We start from the raw sequence: 22056 nt of genomic DNA, 5'->3' as shown, positions 1-22056 counted from the left end.
AGTTTTTTAGAGGGTTTCCAGTTCGGAAATATCACTCTAAAACGTCGCCGTTTTGTGTTGAAAAAAAAGGAAAGGCAAGTGCTGAAGCTGAACCCTAAATCACCAAACACCAATTGAAGCCACTCATTTCTCCTATCTTCTCTGAGAAGTGAGCAGCCCTTGCAACCCACAATCCTCTCCTCTCTTCGAATTCCAATGACCTCCACCACACACCATCCCACTTCAGAGCTCGAACTCATTACCGAACCCTTTTCTCCTTTCTCTATCTGTCGCCCTCTCTGTTCGAGAGCACTTGGTCGCTGTGGGTCGCGCCGCTTCGCTGCTCCTCGTCGTGGGTCATTGCCGCTTCCCTGCTCCTCGCCGTGGGTCATCGCCGCTTCTCGGATCCTTGTTGTGGGTCCTCGCCGCTTCTCTCCTCCTCATCATTTCTCCTTCTCCCCTCCTCGCTGACGTTATTTCTGCTTCTATGCTCTGCACCGTGTCTCACCGTCATTGCTTCTCCGTCGTGGCTTCTCTTTTTCGCATGGAGTCTCGCAGTCAAAGCGGTTACCTTTTGTCGCGTCTCAAGTTTCTAGTCTCTGCTTCAACCATCGCAGGTTTCAGATCTCAAGTTTCAAGTCTCTTCTTCTCTGCTTCAAGCCTTCAACCCTCTCAGGTCTCAAGTCTCAGTCTCTAACACTCCCTGATTCTATTTCCCTGACTCTATCCCTCTAAAATTTCAAATTTATTCTAAACATGCATATGATGTATTATTGATGATTCTGCTAAATTTTGAGATATTAATATTTTAAATTTTTATTTCAATTCAGTCTATTCTTATTGAATTAATTCTACTAAAGATTGACTTATAAATTCAATTGTTTAATTTATTAATTTGACTGAGATTGATGTTTAGATCCAACCTATTGTATTTGTTTTGGTGAATTGTTGTTTTGCTGCTATTGATTCAAAATAGAAACATTGCCACAATTCTAGATTGAATTTACTATATGGCTTTATATCATTTGGTTGAATTCTGCTTCATTTTTTCTTTTGTTAATTTCTATGAATTTAAGTTTCTATATTTTAATGATTCAAATCTATGTTTGCTTCATTTTATGGTTGCTTATTTTATTAATTTTATTGAGTTACTGAAATCTGATTCTTGGTTGCTGTTTCTTTTTCTGTTTGTTGTGTTCTGAGTTAGGATGAGTTGTTTTTCTCTATTTGTTGTGTTTTGACTTTTGGGTTAGTGTTGATGGTGGTATGATGGCCAAATTTGAATTAATTGTATAATTTTTATTTCTGGATTCTCTGATTTTTTCTATGTTTGAATTATAAAAAATTATTTTGAAAGATTTTCTTGTGTTATACTTTTGTTGCTGATTGATTATGATTGCTGATTACTTGCGAGAACTTAGGAGGAAATAGTGTTATTGGCTTGTTGCTGCCTCTGTGTTAAATTTTTTGTTTTTATAATTTCTTTGAAATTGGAATAATTGTTGATGGTTGATTTCAGGAATCTGGCATAATTTTGTTATGGTGTTTTACTGCTCTCTTGAATTTTGATAAATTTTGACAATAGTTGTTGGTGTTATGCTAAAATTTTTAAAATAATTTTATTGATGATTGATGATATTTTTTAAATATTTGAAATTATATATTTAAATTTTAATAATTTTATTTAATATTTAATTAAACCCGTTGAACTCCGGTCGAACTATTAAATCAGTAAAAAAATTACTCTACCAGTTCATTGACCGGTCCAGTTCTTGCAATCTTGGATACATATATATAAATAAAACATATAAGAACAAATTGTAAATTTTGTAATATATATATATATATATATATACACACACGTAATACGTCTAATATAATTAAAGAATATAAATGACACATTAAAAGAAGTTTAATTTCTCATTAAGATGCCATGAAAATAGACTAAAGGGTACTAACAATATATATTAAGAAATTGACGATGTAAGAGATTCCAAAACCTCAAAATATGTTGAAAAATTCAAGAATTTAGTTAAGTATTATGTCATGCCTGAAATGGTTATATATAAGGGAGTAAAGGCTAAGCTTTCACATATGTATTTATCCCACTCACAAGGCATAGGATTCAGTGGTCCAGGAACCTTTAGACCACTTAGTGGTCCAAGTAGAAAACATATTTTTAGAGTTTTTTTATCAATTGCTACGTAGTCCTTGAACTAATTTTAATTACAAATCAACTCCATATATTTTATTTAATTATAAAAATAGTTTTTTATTTTATAAATTATTATTTTATCAATTATCTATTATATTTATTAACAATCAAATACAAAAATAACAACCAATTATATCCTCCATTCATCCTAATAATTCCAATTGATTAAAAAATTAACGTTGTTATGCACAAATTTAGTTTTGTTAAAATATTAGTAACCACTACTCTAATTTTTGTAAATATGTTTTGGGATAAGTGTTTGCAATTAGTTAAATGTTAGAATATATTGAGTAAATTCTTTTAATATATTTAGAGTTAATATAAAACTGAGGGTAAAAAACGTATTTAAGTCAAGGAGAGAAGTTTATTACGCATATAAGCCAAACAAGAATCTGATACAAGAATTCACCAAAGCACACTTTAATGTAATTCGAAACAACTTTATTCGAATTATATTCCTTAATAATTCGAATCAATACCGCTCCAATTATTCCCAACCATTGCATACAAGTAATTCGAATCAACTTAGAACGAATTATAAAAGTATAATTCGAATTGTATCAATTCGAATTAGTAGGAACACGTGAGTAGGAGGAAGTTCGAATCAAATTGATTCGAATTACTCACATTTCGAATCAAATGGTAATTCGAATTACACATTGTACAATAAGATACTAGAAAAAATACTATATAATATAAAAAAATATACTAAAAGAAGTATAAAACAAAATTATAGTAAATTAATTTTAGTATAAAATTATTAAATATAAATTAATTTTAACTCCTATTAGTACATTGAATTAAAAATAACATATAAAAATGTACTTGTATTTATTAAATTTTAATAACATATAAAAATTTAATGACTTTTTAAATATTTTTTTTATAATAGGAGTACATTTTTATATACTTTAAATACTTTATATAAAAATGTACTTATATTTATCATACAAAAATAAAGTGTTGTGCTAATATAATAACATTATAATATTTTAAATCAATTTTTTTCTAGAATTTTAGATTAAAAGCAGCACATGAAAAAGCATTATTGGTATTTTAAAGCTAACTTAATTAAAAAAGATAGAACTGTATTTTTTAGGATTTTATGTACATAATTAGGCTAATTTTTTTTAATATTGATCAAAGATGTGTGTTACACTATGTTATTTGTTTTCAGCTAAGTTTTACTCTACTATAATTTTTTTTACTTTTCATAAGACACAAATCTAAAAAATTTTATAAATTAATTTAAAAGAAAATATCATTGACGTTTTATAAATTTTATGTACCATTACCAATCGATTGAAATTGGCAAAACATTCAACTTCATCACCTTCCAATCGATTGGATTACATTACCAATCGATTGAATTTGGCTAAAACTTCAATGTCATCACTTTCCAATCGATTCTATTTGGCAAATCCATGTTGTTTTCGTGAATTCAATCGATTGAGTAACAACAACAATCGATTGTTTTGAGGCATTCATTCGATTGGAAAGTATAAACAATCGATTGGTATAAGCTTTTTATCATTCTATTACAACTTTCAATCGATTGTTTTGTGATATAGTGTAAACCAATCGATTGAGTTATCATTCAATCGATTGTTTTGAAAAACCAATCGATTGAATTTCAAGGAAACACGATTTGAAAATTGTTACGATGGGTAACCGGAGATTAATGAGCTGGATGGCGTTGGTTGGCCCAAACGTATGAAGGAGGAGGCTTTCAAGTGGATCTGCTACTCGGGGGCCTCCGTCCGACTTGTGCGTATGAAAGAATGGGGGTGGTACCTGCAAAGACACTCCGATGCCTAAGTCAGCAAAGGATTAAGCAGGTTTTAGAATGTATTGGAATTTAAAGATATAATTGATAAAAAAACTCTAAAAACATATTTTCTACTTAGACCACTAAGTGGTCCAAAGGTTCCTGGACCACTGAATCCTGTGCCCACTCACAATACACATGAGAGAGAAGCAAGTTAAAATATAAAACTCACCGGTATAAAAGTATTAGAGCAAGTGAGTGTGGAAGCATTATGCAAGTGAGAGGACAATTTATAGGGAAGGAGGTCCTCGCATTAATGAAGGGTCATATACCTAACTGCGAACCAGGCGACGGTACGCACCGTTTGATAGTGGGAAAAAATTAAATTCACCCTTGAACGTAACCGTTGAAAACTTGACTTGAGGTTAAATTTGAGCTTGCTGTTTAATTTGACTGAACAATAATATAGGTGTTATTATAGGTGAAAACTTACCTGCAGTTGACTGCAGGTGAAGTTGCTTTTGGATCGTTGACACGTGTTATTGTATGGTTTAAAAAAAACCGATTTATTTTATACAAATGGTTTATTTAAAAAAATTGGTTTGAATAGATCAAATAACTACTTTTAAAATAATTTAAATTTTTTCTGCGTGTTATTCCTAAATTCCTAACAGATGAATTTGATATGTTCTTTTTCTTCATTCATATTGACCAATTTTTCTTTAAATTTATCTGAAACTTTTTTTTATTTAATTTTTGTCAAATATATGTATACAAATTGTTTGAAAAAGTAAAATTTAGTATTCTGAAAAAGAAACAAAATTCAAAAAAGTAAAATTTAGTATTATGAAAAAGAAACAAAATTCACGGTTTTTTTATAGGAATGGCATAAATGATATCATCTATTCTTTTTTTGTGTCTCTGTTTCTATTTTCTTGATGAGTTTTGTTTTGTTTCCCATAACTTACATTTTCAGTTGCTTTTAAATTAAGCTGTAAACAGATTTTAAATTAAGCTGTAAAAATATGTTCAATTGCAAATTTATCGTTAAATTAAATTTTATGGTAATCAATCAATTAACTTTTATTTTACTAATAAACTATTTTCATGCAAATTATTGTTGATTTTTCAATATTATTCTATAAATAAATTATTTTTTTAAGATAATAAGACTATAATTTACTTGTCTAGAAATTATGATTTCACTGTCATGCACGTTTTTGTGTTTTTACTTATCAACTAGAATTTATTTTTTAATGAAATTAGAATTTATTTTCAATAAAACAAAAGTATCTAATCAAAATATTAATTTGGTCTCCTTAAATAATTGAACATAATATTATTAATTTTGTCTACAACAAAAAATTTTAATAAATTTTTTCAAAATAAAATTGGTTCAAAAATAGAGAAAAAAAAGAACAACTAATGAAAATATTTATTTTGACATTGCCATCAAGAATAGGATAGCCATAGAAAAAATTCAACCAAATAAAAAGGACCTAACTCATACAATTAAACTACCATCATATCATCACAATAAACTATAACATCACCAACTAAAGAGACATATGACAAATATGAAAGAGATCATGCCAAAATTTCAACAATGCTCATGCTATCAACTAGTCTACGTTATACCATAATTACATTTTTGTCTTTCATTACATGAAATTGCCATGAATTATCTTGGCATTTATGATCCTGAACATCAAAATAGTGTGATGACATAAATATGTATGTATTTATTAAATAATTTTCATCATTCACAGAGGAATGAATAAAAACATAAATTAAGAAATACATTTGAAATAATAAATTTGATTAAGAAATATAAATAAAAGGAACATACTTAATTGAAAGTTTCATATTAGTTCTGAAAAAGAGATTAAAAGAGAACGAATTTTACGTGCGAAACGAAGAAGAAGGAAATAAAAGTAATTGCTTGGTCCAATTCAAACCGATTTTTTTAAATAAACCATTTATATAAAATAAACCGATTTTTTTTAAACCATATAGTAACACGTGTCAGCCATCCAGGAGCAACTTTACCTGCAGTCGACTGCAGGTGAGTTTCTGCCGTTATTATAAAATTTGCAAATGGTTATGCATATACTACCTATATCAGCCCCAATGTAAGTAGCGGCCAATACAGATATATGCATATGCATAAGTAATGAGTTACACTTGGATTCAAAAATAATCTACGTAAGCTGTGATGCTAGCGAATGACTGAAACAGGTATTTATTTTTTTCTAGCTTTGAGCATGGACCCGATCAGTACGTGAACGACCGAAAACCCTGCACCCGATCAGAACCTGCAGTCAAAACCCGATTTTGTATCCCATGAACGGACGAATTAGCCATATTGCTATTTATTTAGAGTGATCAAGTCACACTATGCACAAAGAGTTAACAATATGTTGTGATTTTCATGAAAGGTGAGCTGTGTAAATCTCTTTTAATGAAAGTTTTTTCAGATTTTACCGAATGGTCTCCGTTGCTGCATTAGGCCGAAAATGTAGGATACGACCCATCATATGGTAAAGAATGTGGACACAAGATTCACAATCTAAATCAGAGTATCGGAACGGTGGCCCAAATGATTATCCAATTTAATCGAATACAGCTCTTTGTCACCTTACGCAGATTATTTAACAAAATAAAAAAAAGACTAGCAGTTCTTCTGCATAATAAGGCCGAGGTAATTACTCAAAGTTGTTATGAATTATTCCGGAAAGCATAAATGATAACCCAAAATACTAACACTCTTTTAGGTGCAAGACAGCTCAGTTTGAATACTCAGTAAATTAGTTGAACACGGTGGTCACATCTGTCAACACGTGAATAAAATACTAACACTATTTGTCAATGAAATTATAAAAAACTATGCCAAGTTCTTTACATGGTTTCACTTTTTTGTTACGTCCATGATTAAATCAAGTTACTTTAGTTTTGGGTAAAAAAACGGTTCTTAATCGCGAGTAGTCGAACTGTAGAAAACTGTGAAGAGAAAAAAAATTATTTGAAAGAATTCAAAATTTTTGGAAATTATAATTTATCTAATTTTCTTATATAATACTGATGATGAGTATCCGAACTACACAAAAAAGGAAAAATGTAAAAGTTATATACTTGTATAATATTATGCTTATGATATACATGAACCAATATAATTAAATATTTTTTAATATTATTGTAGCACAATCACTTCCGAATTAATATAGAGCATTCTCATAACTTTTGTTAAAAAATAAAGATATATTATACTGGATGTGGATTTAATATCATCTTAACTACTATAGCTTCACCATCAGTATAATTTGTTATAATAATTTAACGCGTATAATGTCTGAAAATTAAATTGACACATTTCCAAAATACCAAGATCCATACTTCATGTTGGAAACACAAAATTCGGTTTTACTAAACAAAATATCAAATACATGAGACATGGCAATGCACACGCCAGTTCTTGAGCGAATAAACAGTTAGCTTGATGATGCTCCCTGTTTGAAGCATGTGCTGCTGACAAAAAGGCCTCCAACCCTTTCCAAAATAACATTCTCAGAGCCGACTGGGTTTAGAGCGAACATCGACCATGTAACACGCCCCGGGCTTGTCGACTTGATCAGGCCTAACCCAGAAAGCCCTTTGAACAAAACTGATCGGAAGGGTTTACAAAACAAATGAAACAAAATCTTTTAAGATTGAAGAAAATATTGTGGCTACCTAGATATAGATATAAAGGATGAAAACCAAAAGGAAAGCATACACATAAACACGGAACCGTTGAAGAAAATCTCACCAGAATATACTCATCAGTTTGGTATTTAGTAATCATTTTGTCAACGACAACAGCCTCACGGTTTGATAGCAAGCTGGGTAGTATTTCGGGGTATGCAACTGAATAATGACCAAGCATTGAAGCGAAAGCACGATAATCAGAAGATGTTATAGCAAAGGCAGTTACAGAGGTTAAATACAACTCGAGAAGTAAACACAGTATTGGCATATTTTGTATGGTAGATGCCAACTGGATGGTGTATGTATCACCATTGGAATATATAGGAGAAGCCAAATTAAAGTGGAACACATCGGATAGTAACAAATCCTCATCATCACCCAATGCGCGTACAAAATAAGGCGGAAAATTATAAATATCCCCAATAGTTCACCAACAATAAAAGGCTCGTGCAAGGACAGTCTAGCATCGGCGTAACATGCATTCGCATCTAACACATGAATGATAACGAACTCGGCGTTATCGACATAAGCCAGAAAAAACCAACATCTAGCCTTGATGTTAAAGGCATGAATTAATTGAGTCAATTCTCCCACTATTAGATAAAGAAAAGGAGTCTTTCAGAGCAACATGGTGAATTGACAACTGGAGAAATCAACAAATTCAACCTCATCCGGTAATTCAGCCAGAAATTGCCTACTAAAAATGCAGGAAAGAACAACGATGGCCTGAAAATAAAATTCGTTGTTACTAAAATAACTTGTACATGAATCACATACGATAATCTCTAGAGCATACGCTTTTATCATGAAGTAAAGAAATGCACCAAACATGAGTCCACACAAACAAAAAAATGCGTCTGTATGCAATTCCTTAAACGCAAAAGGTGGACATGTTCCCTGAAACATAAACCGAGCACACGAGAAAGAGTTATGTCATCATGAGACAGCAAAGTCTTTCGAATCATCAACAACGAAAAAAGTCTGACCGCACGGAGGGTGCTAAAGCTAACACACTGTTAAGCAGCATATCCAACATCAAACTATCTCGCATGACCTACCTAGTAAACCCAAATGATGTTTGTGCGATGGTGGGAAACAAAACTATGCTCAAGGTATGACCAATCTCGTGGGGAAAAATTTTGGAACGGCCAAAATATAAAATAAGGGATTGCTTGGCGGGAAAAATCACACAAATAGCTATCACATGAAAAAATAATGGTTAGTCAATTCACCTTTTGATAAAAGATATCCAAGATCAGAGCAAATGAGCTACGATGGCAAAGAGATAAAGAAGCAATTTGAAAAGAGCACCACTTGAGCTATTCTCTTTTTTGGGTTAAAGGGGTTGGAACAGGAGAAACCCAAAGTCAAAGTAGATCATGCAATTATCGAATGGAAGTGGCTGTCAAGGTGGCATAGGTAATAGTGTTAATTTAACCGTTATAAATACAGCTATACTATACAATTATATATTATATATTAATTCATGTTTGATATTTTATATTTATATTTATTTATGTATTTATTTATTTATTAATTTATTTATGTTATCAATATTCAAGCTTCAATTATTTATACAAAACTGGTGATAAAAGTTTGTTGGAGATAAGTCACCTGAATTGCATCCTATAACATCCCTTGAAAAGAGGGTTTCTCCAATAGTGGATTTTCGACGTGGCTTACTCCTAGTTAATTCCTACTTCTCCCATCCTATCCTATCCTATAACATACGAAAATACATAGATAAATACATACATGGATGGATTATTATAATGCAATCTTCCCATACATACATTGTTTATTTCATTGAAACGGCTATGCCCCTTTACATTCATGATACCATACCTCATGTACTAACCATGCCATCCTAATCATCATGTTATTTTTGTCCTTATTCACTTTTAATCTTTTGAAGAGATACATGCCTCGGGAAGTGAATCCCCCTGGCCTCCTCACGCCATTCTAGATGTGATGATTTCCAAACTGAAGAACATGCTCCCAAGGCTTATATGTGTCGTTTAATGAGTCAATAAAAGGGCACTTCACAATCCCGGTACCTCCATGGCTCCATCCTATCCTATGCTCATTGTTATAAGAATATCAATCCACTTTTTTTCGTCTCTCATTAAGTTGGTCATCTCAGGCCGTCTTTCTTATTCCATCTCTATTATAGTACATTACATTACATTTCTTGAGCTCCAAAGCTAAAGCAAACCGTTACATACCTTCTATTTTATTGTGGTTCACCGGATCTGCAGCTACTACAAATCCGCATTAGAGGGTCGACATGGCTGCATCCAACTTCCACGACCAAGGGCGTTATTTCTATATCGAGATCAACCCTGACCTGGTAAGGAAATAGTTAGCCCGATATTCAGTTGATAGCGTACCCATCAATAGGCCTGATTATTTATCCATACATCAAAGTTCATCTGTCTTCTAACATTTAAAAAGCATCTTGCAGGACATGTGTGAGATCCCTTCCATCTTCTTCAGGAGATTCAAGGGCGGGCTTCCAAACTTCATGACTTTCTATGACTTTGCTGGAAATGAGGTTGATGTTGTTATTGAGAAGTGTCACCGCACTGCTATTATTGTTGCTGGTTACAACAGCTTAGTCACACTCTATGGCCTCAAAGAAGGTGGTTGGCTCAAAGTGTGCTACGTTGGTAGGGAGAAATTTCTCATTATCGAAGTAAAAGACCACAATATGGTGGCCAAAGGTCTCTGCTTTCCACCCCTCAAGCTAAGGGTCGACATCAAACCTACCATTGCTATTGATGAAACTATATCACTCTCCGAAGACACCTCAGCGGCAAGCCCACTCAACCAGGATACGGTTTCATCCAAGCTAGGAAAATCACCCCAAGTTGTGCATAATGAAGCCACCTTGCACCCTAATTCAGATTTTGTGCTGCAGAGTGGTCATTTTATACCTCACTCTGTTTTTAATGTCTCAAATCCTGTTGAACCCAATGCTTACTCGGGGATGGAGGCTGCATATAATAACACAACGATTTCGTCTTCTGATGATGCTGTAGCTCAGCCACCTCACGATCCAATCAAACAAGTGCTTTCAATGACGGTCTTCCCTACTCCTCCCCAAATAAATGGGCCCCTCCTTCCATCCATATTACCAACCTCTAATCCTAACACATCAAATATCAGTGTTGGTGATCTTAACTGTGCTGCACCCATCTCACCCAATCTGAACAGCCCCCCTCCGCCAGATCCGAACCTCAACGTGTCGCCTCCGGATTCTCTCCCTGGGGAAGAGCTCTATAGCATAGTGAGGGTTATAACTGAATACCAGTCCAAACACTACTCATTGGTAAGTTTTAGATCTGCATCATGTTAACATTATTTTTTTTGTTAGTTCTCCATGTTTCTCTTACGGAGTCTAAATCTAAATTGGAAGTTTATCTGTCTGCAGCTTATTCCTTCGGCTTTTGCGGCCCAAGCATTTCCTTCCAGGCTTGACTTTATTCATATTCGTCAACTGCATAAGCCACCTATACTCATGAAGCTTCGTTGGAGGAGTCCTAGATCATCTGAGGCATTCGTTACTAGGGGTTGGCGTAAATTTTCCATTGTCAATGGTCTTAGGTGCGGCAGTGTTCTGCGTCTCAGTGTCCCCGTGCAAGATGAGACCACCATGTTCGTTACTATTCTACGTATCTAGCGATGTGTCTCAGTTCATGTTTGTTTTGGATCAGTTTCCCACTTGCAAACAGCTGTTTATGTCTTTGGTTTAGTTGTAAACAAACTGGTTATTTTGGTGTAATTGAAAGTTATTAATCCCAGTTCTAAAAAGGCGTTTTGTTATGTCCCAAACCCATTTGGCCACAATTTCAAATATATTTTCTACCAGACGTCGTTATTTGGTTTTGAATCTCCAGTATTTATTTCTATCAATTAATTTTCCAGTTTCAATTTATCATCTAATATAACTATAAAATAAGAAAACAAAATGTTACAAAATTTTACAATAGTATTCTTTAAATTTACATTCTTTTGTTCAAGATAGTTAATTTACTGCAATCAGATATTCTGTGAGCAATTTTTCCCATCCTTAAATCAAGTTCTTATGATTAGATTAAATTGTACGGAGTCAAACTAGTAAAATTTTATGTTAAAAATTCTTATGATTAAGTCAAGATATGATTAGAATTATCTAGATTCTATACATGGTTAATGGAGTTAGACTAATTAACTATACTTTGGAAAAAGTGAAGGTTTAAACCTTATATGAGTTACCACATAGAATAAAGTTTTCAAACTTTATATATTCACTCTACATAGAAGAAATTCATGTAGTGCTCAAACTTCAAATGCAGATAAATAATAAATATCTTACAAACGTGAGATATTCATAAGCATAGAAGGAAATGACAATGGTGTCCAACGCTGTTGAGTCAGAATGCAATTAGTATTAGTATAGACATTAAAACATGGAAGGTTACCTAAGTCATAAGTGCAATAATATGATTCTTAAATAGCCATGTTGAGACGGGAAGAATTTGTGTACTGAGGTAGATAACAACTTATGATATCCAAGCCTGTGCCATGTTAATGCGGACAAAACACCATGCACGCCTCAATCAATCACCATCGGGGTTTCATACCTATAAAATCTGCAACTACTAACTAACAATACACGACAAGAGCCATCAACTTTCTGTACATTCAGATCAGGCACGAAACGTGACTGCTGAGTTGTTGTCTCTGGGTCTTTACAACCACACATTGATTCAACCATACTCTTCTAATCTAACTAGTGCATTAGCCCGTGCGTTGCACGGCATCGGTCTAGAAAATCATTCGCGAGTAATTATTTTGAGAATATGACAAATGTATGTTCGTGTCTTACATTTAGCAGTGTTTCACAAAGTATGAGTTATAAGTTTCTCATTTATTTTGTAGATTGGATTAGCAAGTAGGACAAATTTGAAGGTAGATATTGCCTGTAATAGCCTAACAATTCGACGATTTCACTATGACATGAATGTGAATAGTTATCGATTTTACCGTCTAGTGGATATTTCCAAATATTTCCCTGTAGACACATTGATTGTCGAAGTGGCCACCTTGCATTTGTTATTCTGAATTAACACTCTGAGTCCATTCTTTGACTTTACTCTTGATAATGCAACATACAGCTGGCCGTGCGAAAAAACTGGCCTTGGCAAGTACAACCCAACCGTGATCAAAGTTTGTCCCTGTGACTTATTAATCGTCATTGCGAAGGACACAATAATTGGGAATTGTCTCCTCTGAAACCTAAACGGCAGACCTTGGTTGGTAGGAATCATATCCATTCGCGGTATTATGACTACCTGACCAACCTTGTTTCCTGTTAACGTCATGCACTCAACAACATGATTTCCTAGTTTCCGTACTTGTAATCTTGTCCCGTTACATAGACCGTTGGACTGGTCAATATTGCGCAATAGCATGACTGGCACACCTACTTTTAGAGTTAGTTGATGTGGGGGCAAACCAGAGCAGCTAATAGCATTAAGAACATCCGGTGTAATTGTGTCCAAGTCTGACTCCATGTTTCCTTCCTCAACACACAAACTATCACAGCTTAAATATATTTTTTCATCCCCTTCCAAACGATCCATTATGAGCGTATTCACCTCATTGACCACCTTACCTCATTGACCACCTCTAATGTAAGACCAAGGATGGATCGATGTTTAAAGTACGATGGCTGAATAATATTAGCCAAGAGGTTAGGGTATACAAACTCAACCATATCATCAAAGGGATGAATTGAATCATGTATCAATATGTCAGGATGAATATGCACCTCTGACTCCCCATCCATAGAATCCCCAACCAAGCCATCCCCAATATCCAACAGCCATTTTGAGAACTCAATAACATCATCCACAGCTTTATCTGTTGGTCCAATAGTTAAACGCATGTTCACTGTCAGGGTTAGAATAGTACAGTGTTGCCATAGATACGAAGCATTGATAGCTGAATGAACAATATCCTGACGGGAGCTCATTGGAATGACTGGAAGAATCTGTCTAAAGTCAACTCCTAGTACCACGACCTTACCTCCAAAAGGTAATTCTGCATTATAATATGGTTCTGAGCTCAGGATGTCACGAAAGCACTTGTCGAGTGCTTCGTAGCAAAGTTTGTTGAGCATTGGTGCCTCATCCCATATAATAAGTCTAGCTTTGCATATCAACTTGGCCAAAGATGTACCTTGCTTAATGCAATATACTGAGTCCTCTGTCAACTCCAGCGGTATCTTAAACCTTGAATGAGTTGTGCGTCCATTTGGAAACAATAAAGAAGCAATCCCACTGGATGTAACATTCAGTACAATGCCCCTTTTGCTTCGAATTGCAGCTGATAGAGTCCTGTATAGATACGTCTTACCGGTACCACCGCAGCCATAAACAAAGAAGAATCCTCCGGCGTTACCATTGACTGCCTGTATGATGACATCAAATGCTTTTCTCTGACCTATGTTCATATTAGATAGGTTGTTGTTAAGCTCCTTAGTTAGGGCATCGACATCAAAGTTCAGCTCATCTAGTAGGAGTCGATCCTCTAAGCCATCAATAACGTCCGAACTTGGGTAAGGCATCTTGTCAAACTCTTTAAGAGATCTTCCATTACCCTGAAGCTTGTCCTCAATTTTTGCAAGTGTCATGTTCATAATTTGTTCCGGTGAAAGTTCAAGATCTAATAAAAATAATGAAAAAATGATACCGATCTGTTACAAATAGAGATTTGAACCATCATACAACATATTTACCAAAGAAATCATGTTAATGACGACCATACCTGCACACTGCATATTTTTTCTATGATAGAATAAGATATCCTCGGACAATACATGGTAACACTGCTCTCAAACAACCTCGGGTCTTACAACGTTGTTAGATAGTAAGAGCACCACGAACAGGTCACGCAAGTAGTTTCCAGAGGCCCACGTGCTTGCTTCTATTATAGCATCAATGAATTCCTTATCATCTTGCAATAACCCTAATGCATAGCATGCTTCCTTGAAGGTACCATACACAACCCCGTTGACTGTGCGCAAATGAACATAGCTGAGGCATCCCTTTTGTATGTTGAGCAAAAGTCGCAGGTAATAATCCTCGCCGTTGCCGCGGGGAACATGCGAAAGCCTACCAATGGAGAATCCTTGTTTCCTTGGCATCCACATGGATATGTCATCTTTCCATACAAATTTGTTAGGAAATTGACTGTATGTAAGAGTACGACCATAAGGAAACAACCTATTCGCAAGCATCCAGGCCAATAGCTTTGTTAGCTTGCCATCAACCCTATCTATTACATCAACAATGTTTTCGTAATCCCTGAATATAACAAGGTGTTCATTTGGCAAATGAAAAGGAAGCCTGATGACCGAAGGTTCCTTCTGTTGGATGTCATACCCAAAAATGCGCCAAGCTGCCTCACAGGCTGAGATATACCGACAATCATAATAGTTGCGTATCTCATCTACCACTTGTTCAGACTCACCGTCTACATTGGTTTCGTAGAAAGAAGCAGTTACCCGATCATTGCCCTTGTGAACATACTTAAACAAATACTTTATTGCGGACGTTTGGCAGGTGTGCTCAACATTTATATGGCAACTGTATTTCAGTAGTAGTGATGGATTGTATGGTACAATATATGAATTATCGAGGGCCGTATTATTCTTTGTAACTATCCGACCATTATCCATCCTCTTATACTTGGGGAACCCACCATCATCAATTATTGTCCTTGATCTAAAGGGCTTGGGATAATACTTTGAGCACCGACCGTTCAACATTCAGGGGCTTTTACTATTATACTTGCCACACGGGCCATGGACCATGTACTTTTCAACTGCCCCATAAAGTTTTGGCCTCTTGATCTTGTCTAGAATCTCAGCTGAGATTAGTTTGTCAATATCATCTGGTGACTTAGGCTTGGATAGAGGATGCATGAACAGCAGTATGTGCGCATGTGGGAGTCCCCGCTTTTGGAATTCTACCGTGCAGACGTCTGTAGAGACCAACTCATTGTTAGGCTTTAATTTTGATACATGTATAACATAATAGATTTCATTAAATTTACATGCCGTTATCTTGCCAAAGAATTGACCATGCTTGAAGTCAGCTATCAACTGACCGAGCTTTAGGTTAAAAATCCTCGATACAATGTCAGGACGGTCTTGTGCTTTTAACCCTGTGTCTTTTAACGAACGTTTTATCTCATCCCATTCAGGATTGCAAGTAATTGTTATGAAAAAGCTAGGATAACCTGCATATTTGCAAATCGCAAATGCATCATTGCAATTGTTGAACATGTACCGAGGACCGCCAGTGAAGCTACTCGGTAGTATAATCCTCTGTCCAGTTGCAACAGCACTTGCCTCTCCCCTAACCAATGACTCATGCAGTGCAATATATTTGTCCACCCTTAGTTTGGGTTGGTTATGTCTGATAAAACTAAGCCGTTCAGCCTCAATCATCGTGTACGCATCGACCAGAAATTGTTGGAACAACCTCATAGATTGTAACATGATTGGGGACTCATTGAACCTCATCTGTATACGGTATGAAAAAAACTCTCTCATACTTATCGTCTTACGTTTCTTTATACCATTCAGGTCATATCTAGTAGATGTCTGAATACCTGTCCTGAATCCATCCTCACCGTATGGAAATATCAACGGATATTGAAGAGCCAAGTACAACGGGTGTAGAACATCTATTCTTTGCAACTTATTTGCTGTGGACTAAATAATAATATCTCTATCAAGGATTGAGTCGTCAATGTCACCTACTATCAGGATGGCAACCTCAGACGCAGTGGGTAAGTTGTACACTCTTCCATTCTTTTTTCGCTTCCTAATCAACCTCATTTTAATTTCTGAAGGCTCGCTATCAGTGAACCTGTCTCGAGCAAAGCGAAAACTCTTGGCAAGAGGATTGCACATGTCCAGCATCCTAGTGAGTTCAGACATGATTTCAGTTTTAAGTTTGTTGATTATTTCACCTGACCTACAATTGTTTCAAGTATTAAGTGCGACATACATTTAAACACTTGGTAAGTATGTACATCTAGACATCTATAAATGTGTTTGCAAGGTATAATCTACGGTGTATGTAACCTTGAATGATGTACCTCACCATACTCTTCTAATCTAATATTTACACTGCACTGCTTTAAATTTACATGCTTGACATGGTTTCAATTATTATGTTACGAACTCTTCCTCAAATGGCGGCATGCATGGTTACGGTAACATGCACAACTTTGTCCTCTTCTTTTTGACTCCTTTTACAACAAGGTTCGTGCCTTCCGTTTGTGTCACACTCCTCGCTTCTATAAATTAACCACTCCGGTTCGTTTTATCAACATCCTCCTTTCCCCACTTATACCAATCTCTCTTGCTTTTCGGCCTCCCTGCAAATTGCAACAAACATCATGGCTAGCACCTTCAACAATGTCAAGGACATTGATGCATCCCATGACAACTTGACCTATAGGATCAAGGTGCGTTTGATTAAGATTTGGACTCTATCTACGGCTGAGCAGAAATTTCAAAAGCCAATGCTGGAGCTGGTGGTCATGGATAATCAAGTAAGCTACCAACACCGAGACCTCAATTGTAATCAATATCATTAATTTATATGGTGTATGTGTTACAATAATCATGCAACTATTTTCACATAGGGAGATCGGATCCAATGTTCAATTCGAAACCCTCATAGGAGGTTATTTGAGGCCGACCTTACCGAAGGGAAAATATACACTATCTCCAATTTTTCAGTTGCTCAGAATGACCTCAAGTACAAAGCCACCAATCATGTTAGCAGAATATATTTTAAGAGAGATACCCAGCTTAGGGTGGTTCAGGATCCTCTATTCCTTACACATATTTTTTGCTTTGTGCCCAATGAAGTAATACTTAACCACACCAATGCTCAGTCCCATTTAATTGGTATGAAGCTCCTAATATGTTGTCTCCTTTTTCCTATATCAAAATCAATCCTGAATTATTACTCACGTATTTATTTTTTAGATTTAATTGGGCTCCTCACTGCTAAGGGTGACATTATTGAATTCACAAAGAATGGAAAGAAGTCCATTTACATTGTCATAGAACTTGATGACCTGAGGTTAGTAGAACGTTCTTACCTGTCCAATTTTTTTAAAAACATATAATTTAGTGCAACTTTGTTTCTATGTATATTGACTAATCGACTGATTCTTGAACTAATTAATTGTTAAATGTGTCTACAGAGAAAATGGTACCATTCGATGTACTTTGTGGGAAGAATTTGTAACTAAATTGGTAAAGCATATGGAAGAGACACCAACCTCAGAATATATACTTATTATACAATTTGCGAAGTTTAACCTATTTAAAGGTTCGTCACGTATTGATTCTGAATTTTTCTGTGTCAAGTAACATACTTTAAGCCTATCCTGGACATCTAATTAGGTTTACAGTATATATATGATTGAGTTAATCTTGGTTCAGCCAAAAGACCCATAACAAAATAAAAAGAATGCATAATTAAAAAATTACAAGCAAAGATGTGAATATCTTTTATCACAATGAAGAAAATGTACAAGTTCAAAGTATACTATGTAACAGAATCTCCTCATTTTATGTAACTACGGTAAACAATGAATAAAATAATGAATTTAATGAAATCTATCTGATTTAATTAAATTTAATGAAATCTATATAATTTAATTAAATTTAATGAACAAAATATTTAATTTCATGAAAAGTTTCTCATTTTATATTTTTTTTTTGTTTATACTAAATTTAATGGACACTTCTATCTACTTTGGATTTTTATATACTACTAGAGAAGTCCCAGTGCATCTCACGGATATGATAAATTTAATGGAAAATATTTAATACTAAAATATTAGTAGATTAAGTACTTAATATAAACTTTTTATATTAAATTAGATCATAAGAATAAAAATATGTAATTTTACTTTTTAAAACATTGCAATATATAAAATAAAATTAAAAATATGATTTAATTATAATAAATACTTTATAGTATAATTATATAATGAAGTGGTGATCAAAATAATTTAATATTAAAGTCCCATCCAAGAAAGTTTATGAATCAACAACACAAACACTAAAAAATCTAAAGCTAAGATATAATCAAGTTTTCATTACAATAATAAACCTGATTTTTTTTTTCAAATCATAAAAATTATACAAAAAATTCCATAATTTTCATTATTGTTTAATTTTTACATTTTGTTCCAAAACTCTTATGTACCAAATTCATTATTCTTATTCAATTTTTCTCCTTTTATAAAAAAAAGGAAGATACTTTTGAAACCCTTAGTATTCAAAACTAAAATACTGAAAAACAGTTGAAAGTAAAAAATGAATAAAAATAAATTATTAGATTCAACTAAACAAAATTGCTATAAGATAAAAATGATTATCCTTCGTTGATCCTCATTATGACATGTTGTATTGTACATTATCTTACTCTTAATTATGATATATTCTTTATTAACTATTATATTTATAATCCTGCAGAATAAGTAACTTATTATAAAGGCAACAATTGAAATCAGCATTAACATAACTATATTTTCATTTTTTTTATTGCTTAATGTATTTCATATAAGTAAAAATGGAAGGCCTTTATTTTCTTCGGGCCTCAACAATTCAATTCTCTAATACTAGATGTTATCTACCAAAACAACAAGCAAGTGGTATTTTTGGTTAAAAAACATGACAAAACTCAAACCCCAAAAAACCAGATGATGCAACTGCCCTAACCTAGCTGTATTAGACAAACCTGCATTGATTCAATTGAACTTCAGTGCGTTGTGCGTGCTGTGAGCAACACATTTGTTTCTCTATTCGAGATTCACTTCTTATTCTAAGGACAAAATTCCCATACCATGTTTTATCCCCATAATTATCTAGCACGGCCATTAGAGAAAATCATGGCAAGTGGCAACCCTACTCGGCGCCACAACACTCAGGCCATGTCAATCACCACGGATGGCAACAGCTTGAACCTAGACCGGTGGATGTGACAAGAGAACATGGGCACAAATACGGGGAAGGATTTGCCGTGGATCATTCATGGGAGTTGGGTTTCTCATCCTTAATTTAAAGAAAAAAATTAATTGTTATAGGTTATGGTCCTTTCAAGTGAAAGCCATCTCACTGTTCCGGAGATGTTTCAAGGCTCGATTTCAATGCATTATATGTAGCCCTGAGATGGCAGAAGTTCTTATACGCTGACTTGATTGTACACAGGTACAATGGGTATATCAAACACCAACTACAATTCCATTCTGCACATCAACGGTGATTTTCAAGAGGTAAAGGATTTTCGCAAGAGGTATTTTAATTTCGGACTCATACCTTATTTTACCAGTGAGTAGCTCGACATGTATACAACTTTCACATATTGTATACTGGTACACTTCCAGTGTCATAATATCAGGTGTACCTGCTACAACTCAAGTTTCTCAAATACCGGGAGAGCCGACATATTCACTCGAAGAGGACCTACTTAACCATTCCATTTATAAGCCCATCTCCGAGCTGAAGGATTCAATTGAGGTGCACATGCATTCAATCATTGTTGTCTCCAGACCCTGGTTTCAGTTATATATAATAAATATCATAAATTGATATATGTAATGAATTGCTATATTATTAGATTACTAGATTAATATAACCAAACATGCAGAATGGCTCTTTGTCACTATTGGCACGGTTATATCCATTGATCCTAAGAATGGGTGGTGGTACAAGAGTTGCAAGCATTGCTTCCATTCTTTACAAGAAGCCGAGAACTCATACCACTGTGCTAGGTGTGAGACATACCCATCGTCTCACACTCCAAGGTATATCTTATCATAATTTGTTTACATGTTCTGCATTAATGTCCTACTTTCTATCTGGATACGAGTCATGTTATGGTATGCAGGTTTAGCATAAACATGCGAGTTGCTGATGAGACCGATACGGCTTCTTTCCTACTGTACGATAAGGAGGTGTCCAAATTCCTTGGTATATCCGCATCCGATCTCAGACTCGCACAACTAACCAGGGTATTATGCATTTTTTCCGGCTTTGAATCTTCTTTATCACACACTTTCTTGAAGCCATTGTAATTTCTGTTTTGCATCTGTAGGGTGGAGTTAACGAGGAATATCCAACAGAGCTTAACTCACTGATGGGAAAGAAATTTCTGTTCAAAGTATCTGTGAAAATGGAAGATCTTAATGCATTCCAACCATGTAGGATAATTGTTACTAAGCTCTGTGCGGACAACTCTGTTATCACAAAATTTACTGCGAAGACTAGATTTGACGAGGTTACAAAATCCTCCTAATCTTCCGTGTTTGTCTTTGTATTTGAGTTGTATGTTTAATTTGCCTATGCCATGCAGCATAATATGGGTATGGAGAACTCTGAACTGCTGAGCATGAACACTGACTCTGCTGAGACCCCAAAGGTATAAATGCAGAACAAATATTTCTCTACATCTGTTATACATACATCATGTTTAAAACATGTGTTATAGCAACCCGTTTGGATTTTCAGGGTACAACCTCTCCCTCTGTTGAGACTTTATCCCAGGGAACAAATGATGGATTCTCAACTCCAAATGATAAAATTATCACTGGTGGGTGGTCTAAGAAGCTGATCGACGTGTACCCCGATTCTGCCCGTGCATCATCATCATCCAAATGCAGGAAAGTGACAGAGGGTGCCACTGCAACTATTGTCGAGATTCATGATGAGTAGTGTCATTGCTATGTAATAAACTAATCTAGGCCTTAGCGGTTGCACCGACGGACCAGATTGTGTGTCTAATATATAATGATTACCTAAGTTTTGTCGTTGGATCTTCTGTATTCAGCTTTGTGGTTTGCCTTATGCTATGTCATTAGCTTGAATAATGTATGGTTGACTTATACCAACCATTAATGTTTTCGGTTGGTGGTGGACGAAATTGTGATTTCTATCTTTTGAGCTTTAGCATATAATTACTCTTAGGGCACTGTTTATTCTCACAACTCCGTTCAACTAACCAGCAAGTGTACTGGGTCGTCCAAGTAATAAACCTTACGCGAGTAAGGGTCGAATCCACAGAGATTGTTGGTATGAAGCAAGCTATGGTCACCTTGCAAATCTCAGTTAGGCAGATGAAAATGGTTTATGGATTTAGAAAATAAAAATAAGAAAATAGATTATATGTAAAATAAAGAGATAGAAGACTTATGCAGATTCATTGGTAGAGGTATCAGTTAAGTATATGCAGATGCTGTATGGCTCAAGGACGCCTGCTCTCCTACT

At 34.7% G+C, this 22056-nt stretch overlaps 5 protein-coding genes and 1 long non-coding RNA gene across 6 annotated transcripts; 2 read left to right on the top strand and 4 right to left on the bottom strand.

Annotated features, from left to right (window-relative positions):
• Positions 1-8433: 8433 nt before the first annotated feature.
• Positions 8434-9098, bottom strand: LOC110279266 (uncharacterized). The gene is made up of 2 exons (XR_008007346.1): positions 8765-9098; positions 8434-8603 (listed from the first exon to the last, which is right to left on the bottom strand). It is a non-coding gene; the product is annotated as an uncharacterized LOC110279266 (long non-coding RNA).
• Positions 9099-12730: 3632 nt separating this feature from the next.
• Positions 12731-13264, bottom strand: LOC107479378 (uncharacterized). The gene has a single exon (XM_016099519.1). The coding sequence runs from the start codon at positions 13262-13264 to the stop codon at positions 12731-12733; it is 534 nt and encodes a 177-aa protein (XP_015955005.1).
• Positions 13265-13344: 80 nt separating this feature from the next.
• On the bottom strand, positions 13345-14532 carry LOC107479380 (uncharacterized). Its single transcript, XM_016099520.1, has 2 exons — positions 14520-14532; positions 13345-14417 (listed from the first exon to the last, which is right to left on the bottom strand). The coding sequence occupies exons 1-2, from the start codon at positions 14530-14532 to the stop codon at positions 13345-13347; spliced, it is 1086 nt and encodes a 361-aa protein (XP_015955006.1).
• Positions 14533-14586: 54 nt separating this feature from the next.
• On the bottom strand, positions 14587-15432 carry LOC107479381 (uncharacterized). The gene has a single exon (XM_016099521.1). The coding sequence runs from the start codon at positions 15430-15432 to the stop codon at positions 14587-14589; it is 846 nt and encodes a 281-aa protein (XP_015955007.1).
• Positions 15433-17165: 1733 nt separating this feature from the next.
• Positions 17166-20898, top strand: LOC107479382 (uncharacterized). The gene is made up of 9 exons (XM_052258420.1): positions 17166-17321; positions 17415-17682; positions 17764-17860; positions 17985-18112; positions 20002-20086; positions 20178-20310; positions 20419-20597; positions 20681-20763; positions 20888-20898. The coding sequence occupies exons 1-9, from the start codon at positions 17166-17168 to the stop codon at positions 20896-20898; spliced, it is 1140 nt and encodes a 379-aa protein (XP_052114380.1).
• On the top strand, positions 20518-21504 carry LOC107479384 (uncharacterized). The gene is made up of 4 exons (XM_052258419.1): positions 20518-20597; positions 20681-21070; positions 21146-21211; positions 21301-21504. Exons 2-4 carry the CDS (start codon positions 20930-20932, stop codon positions 21502-21504), a joined length of 411 nt encoding a protein of 136 aa, XP_052114379.1. The 5' UTR covers positions 20518-20597; positions 20681-20929.
• The last annotated feature ends 552 nt before the right edge of the window (positions 21505-22056 follow it).

This window comes from Arachis duranensis, chromosome 3 (genome assembly GCF_000817695.3).
Source record: "Arachis duranensis cultivar V14167 chromosome 3, aradu.V14167.gnm2.J7QH, whole genome shotgun sequence".
Lineage (NCBI taxonomy): Eukaryota > Viridiplantae > Streptophyta > Magnoliopsida > Fabales > Fabaceae > Arachis > Arachis duranensis.
Note: the sequence above shows the minus strand (reverse complement) of the source record. Positions and strands in the feature narration are given on the sequence as shown.

Coding starts and splice junctions, on each gene's coding strand:
- LOC107479378 (XM_016099519.1), bottom strand. CDS start 13,264: ATGGAGTCAGACTTGGACACAATTACACCGGATGTTCTTAATGCTATT.
- LOC107479381 (XM_016099521.1), bottom strand. CDS start 15,432: ATGGATAATGGTCGGATAGTTACAAAGAATAATACGGCCCTCGATAAT.
- LOC107479382 (XM_052258420.1), top strand. CDS start 17,166: ATGGCTAGCACCTTCAACAATGTCAAGGACATTGATGCATCCCATGAC. Junction 20,311..20,418: donor AGCTGAAGGATTCAATTGAG/GTGCACATGCAT, acceptor TTAGATTACTAG/ATTAATATAACCAAACATGC. Junction 20,598..20,680: donor CCATCGTCTCACACTCCAAG/GTATATCTTATC, acceptor TATGGTATGCAG/GTTTAGCATAAACATGCGAG.
- LOC107479384 (XM_052258419.1), top strand. CDS start 20,930: ATGGGAAAGAAATTTCTGTTCAAAGTATCTGTGAAAATGGAAGATCTT. Junction 21,071..21,145: donor CGAAGACTAGATTTGACGAG/GTTACAAAATCC, acceptor TATGCCATGCAG/CATAATATGGGTATGGAGAA. Junction 21,212..21,300: donor ACTCTGCTGAGACCCCAAAG/GTATAAATGCAG, acceptor TTGGATTTTCAG/GGTACAACCTCTCCCTCTGT.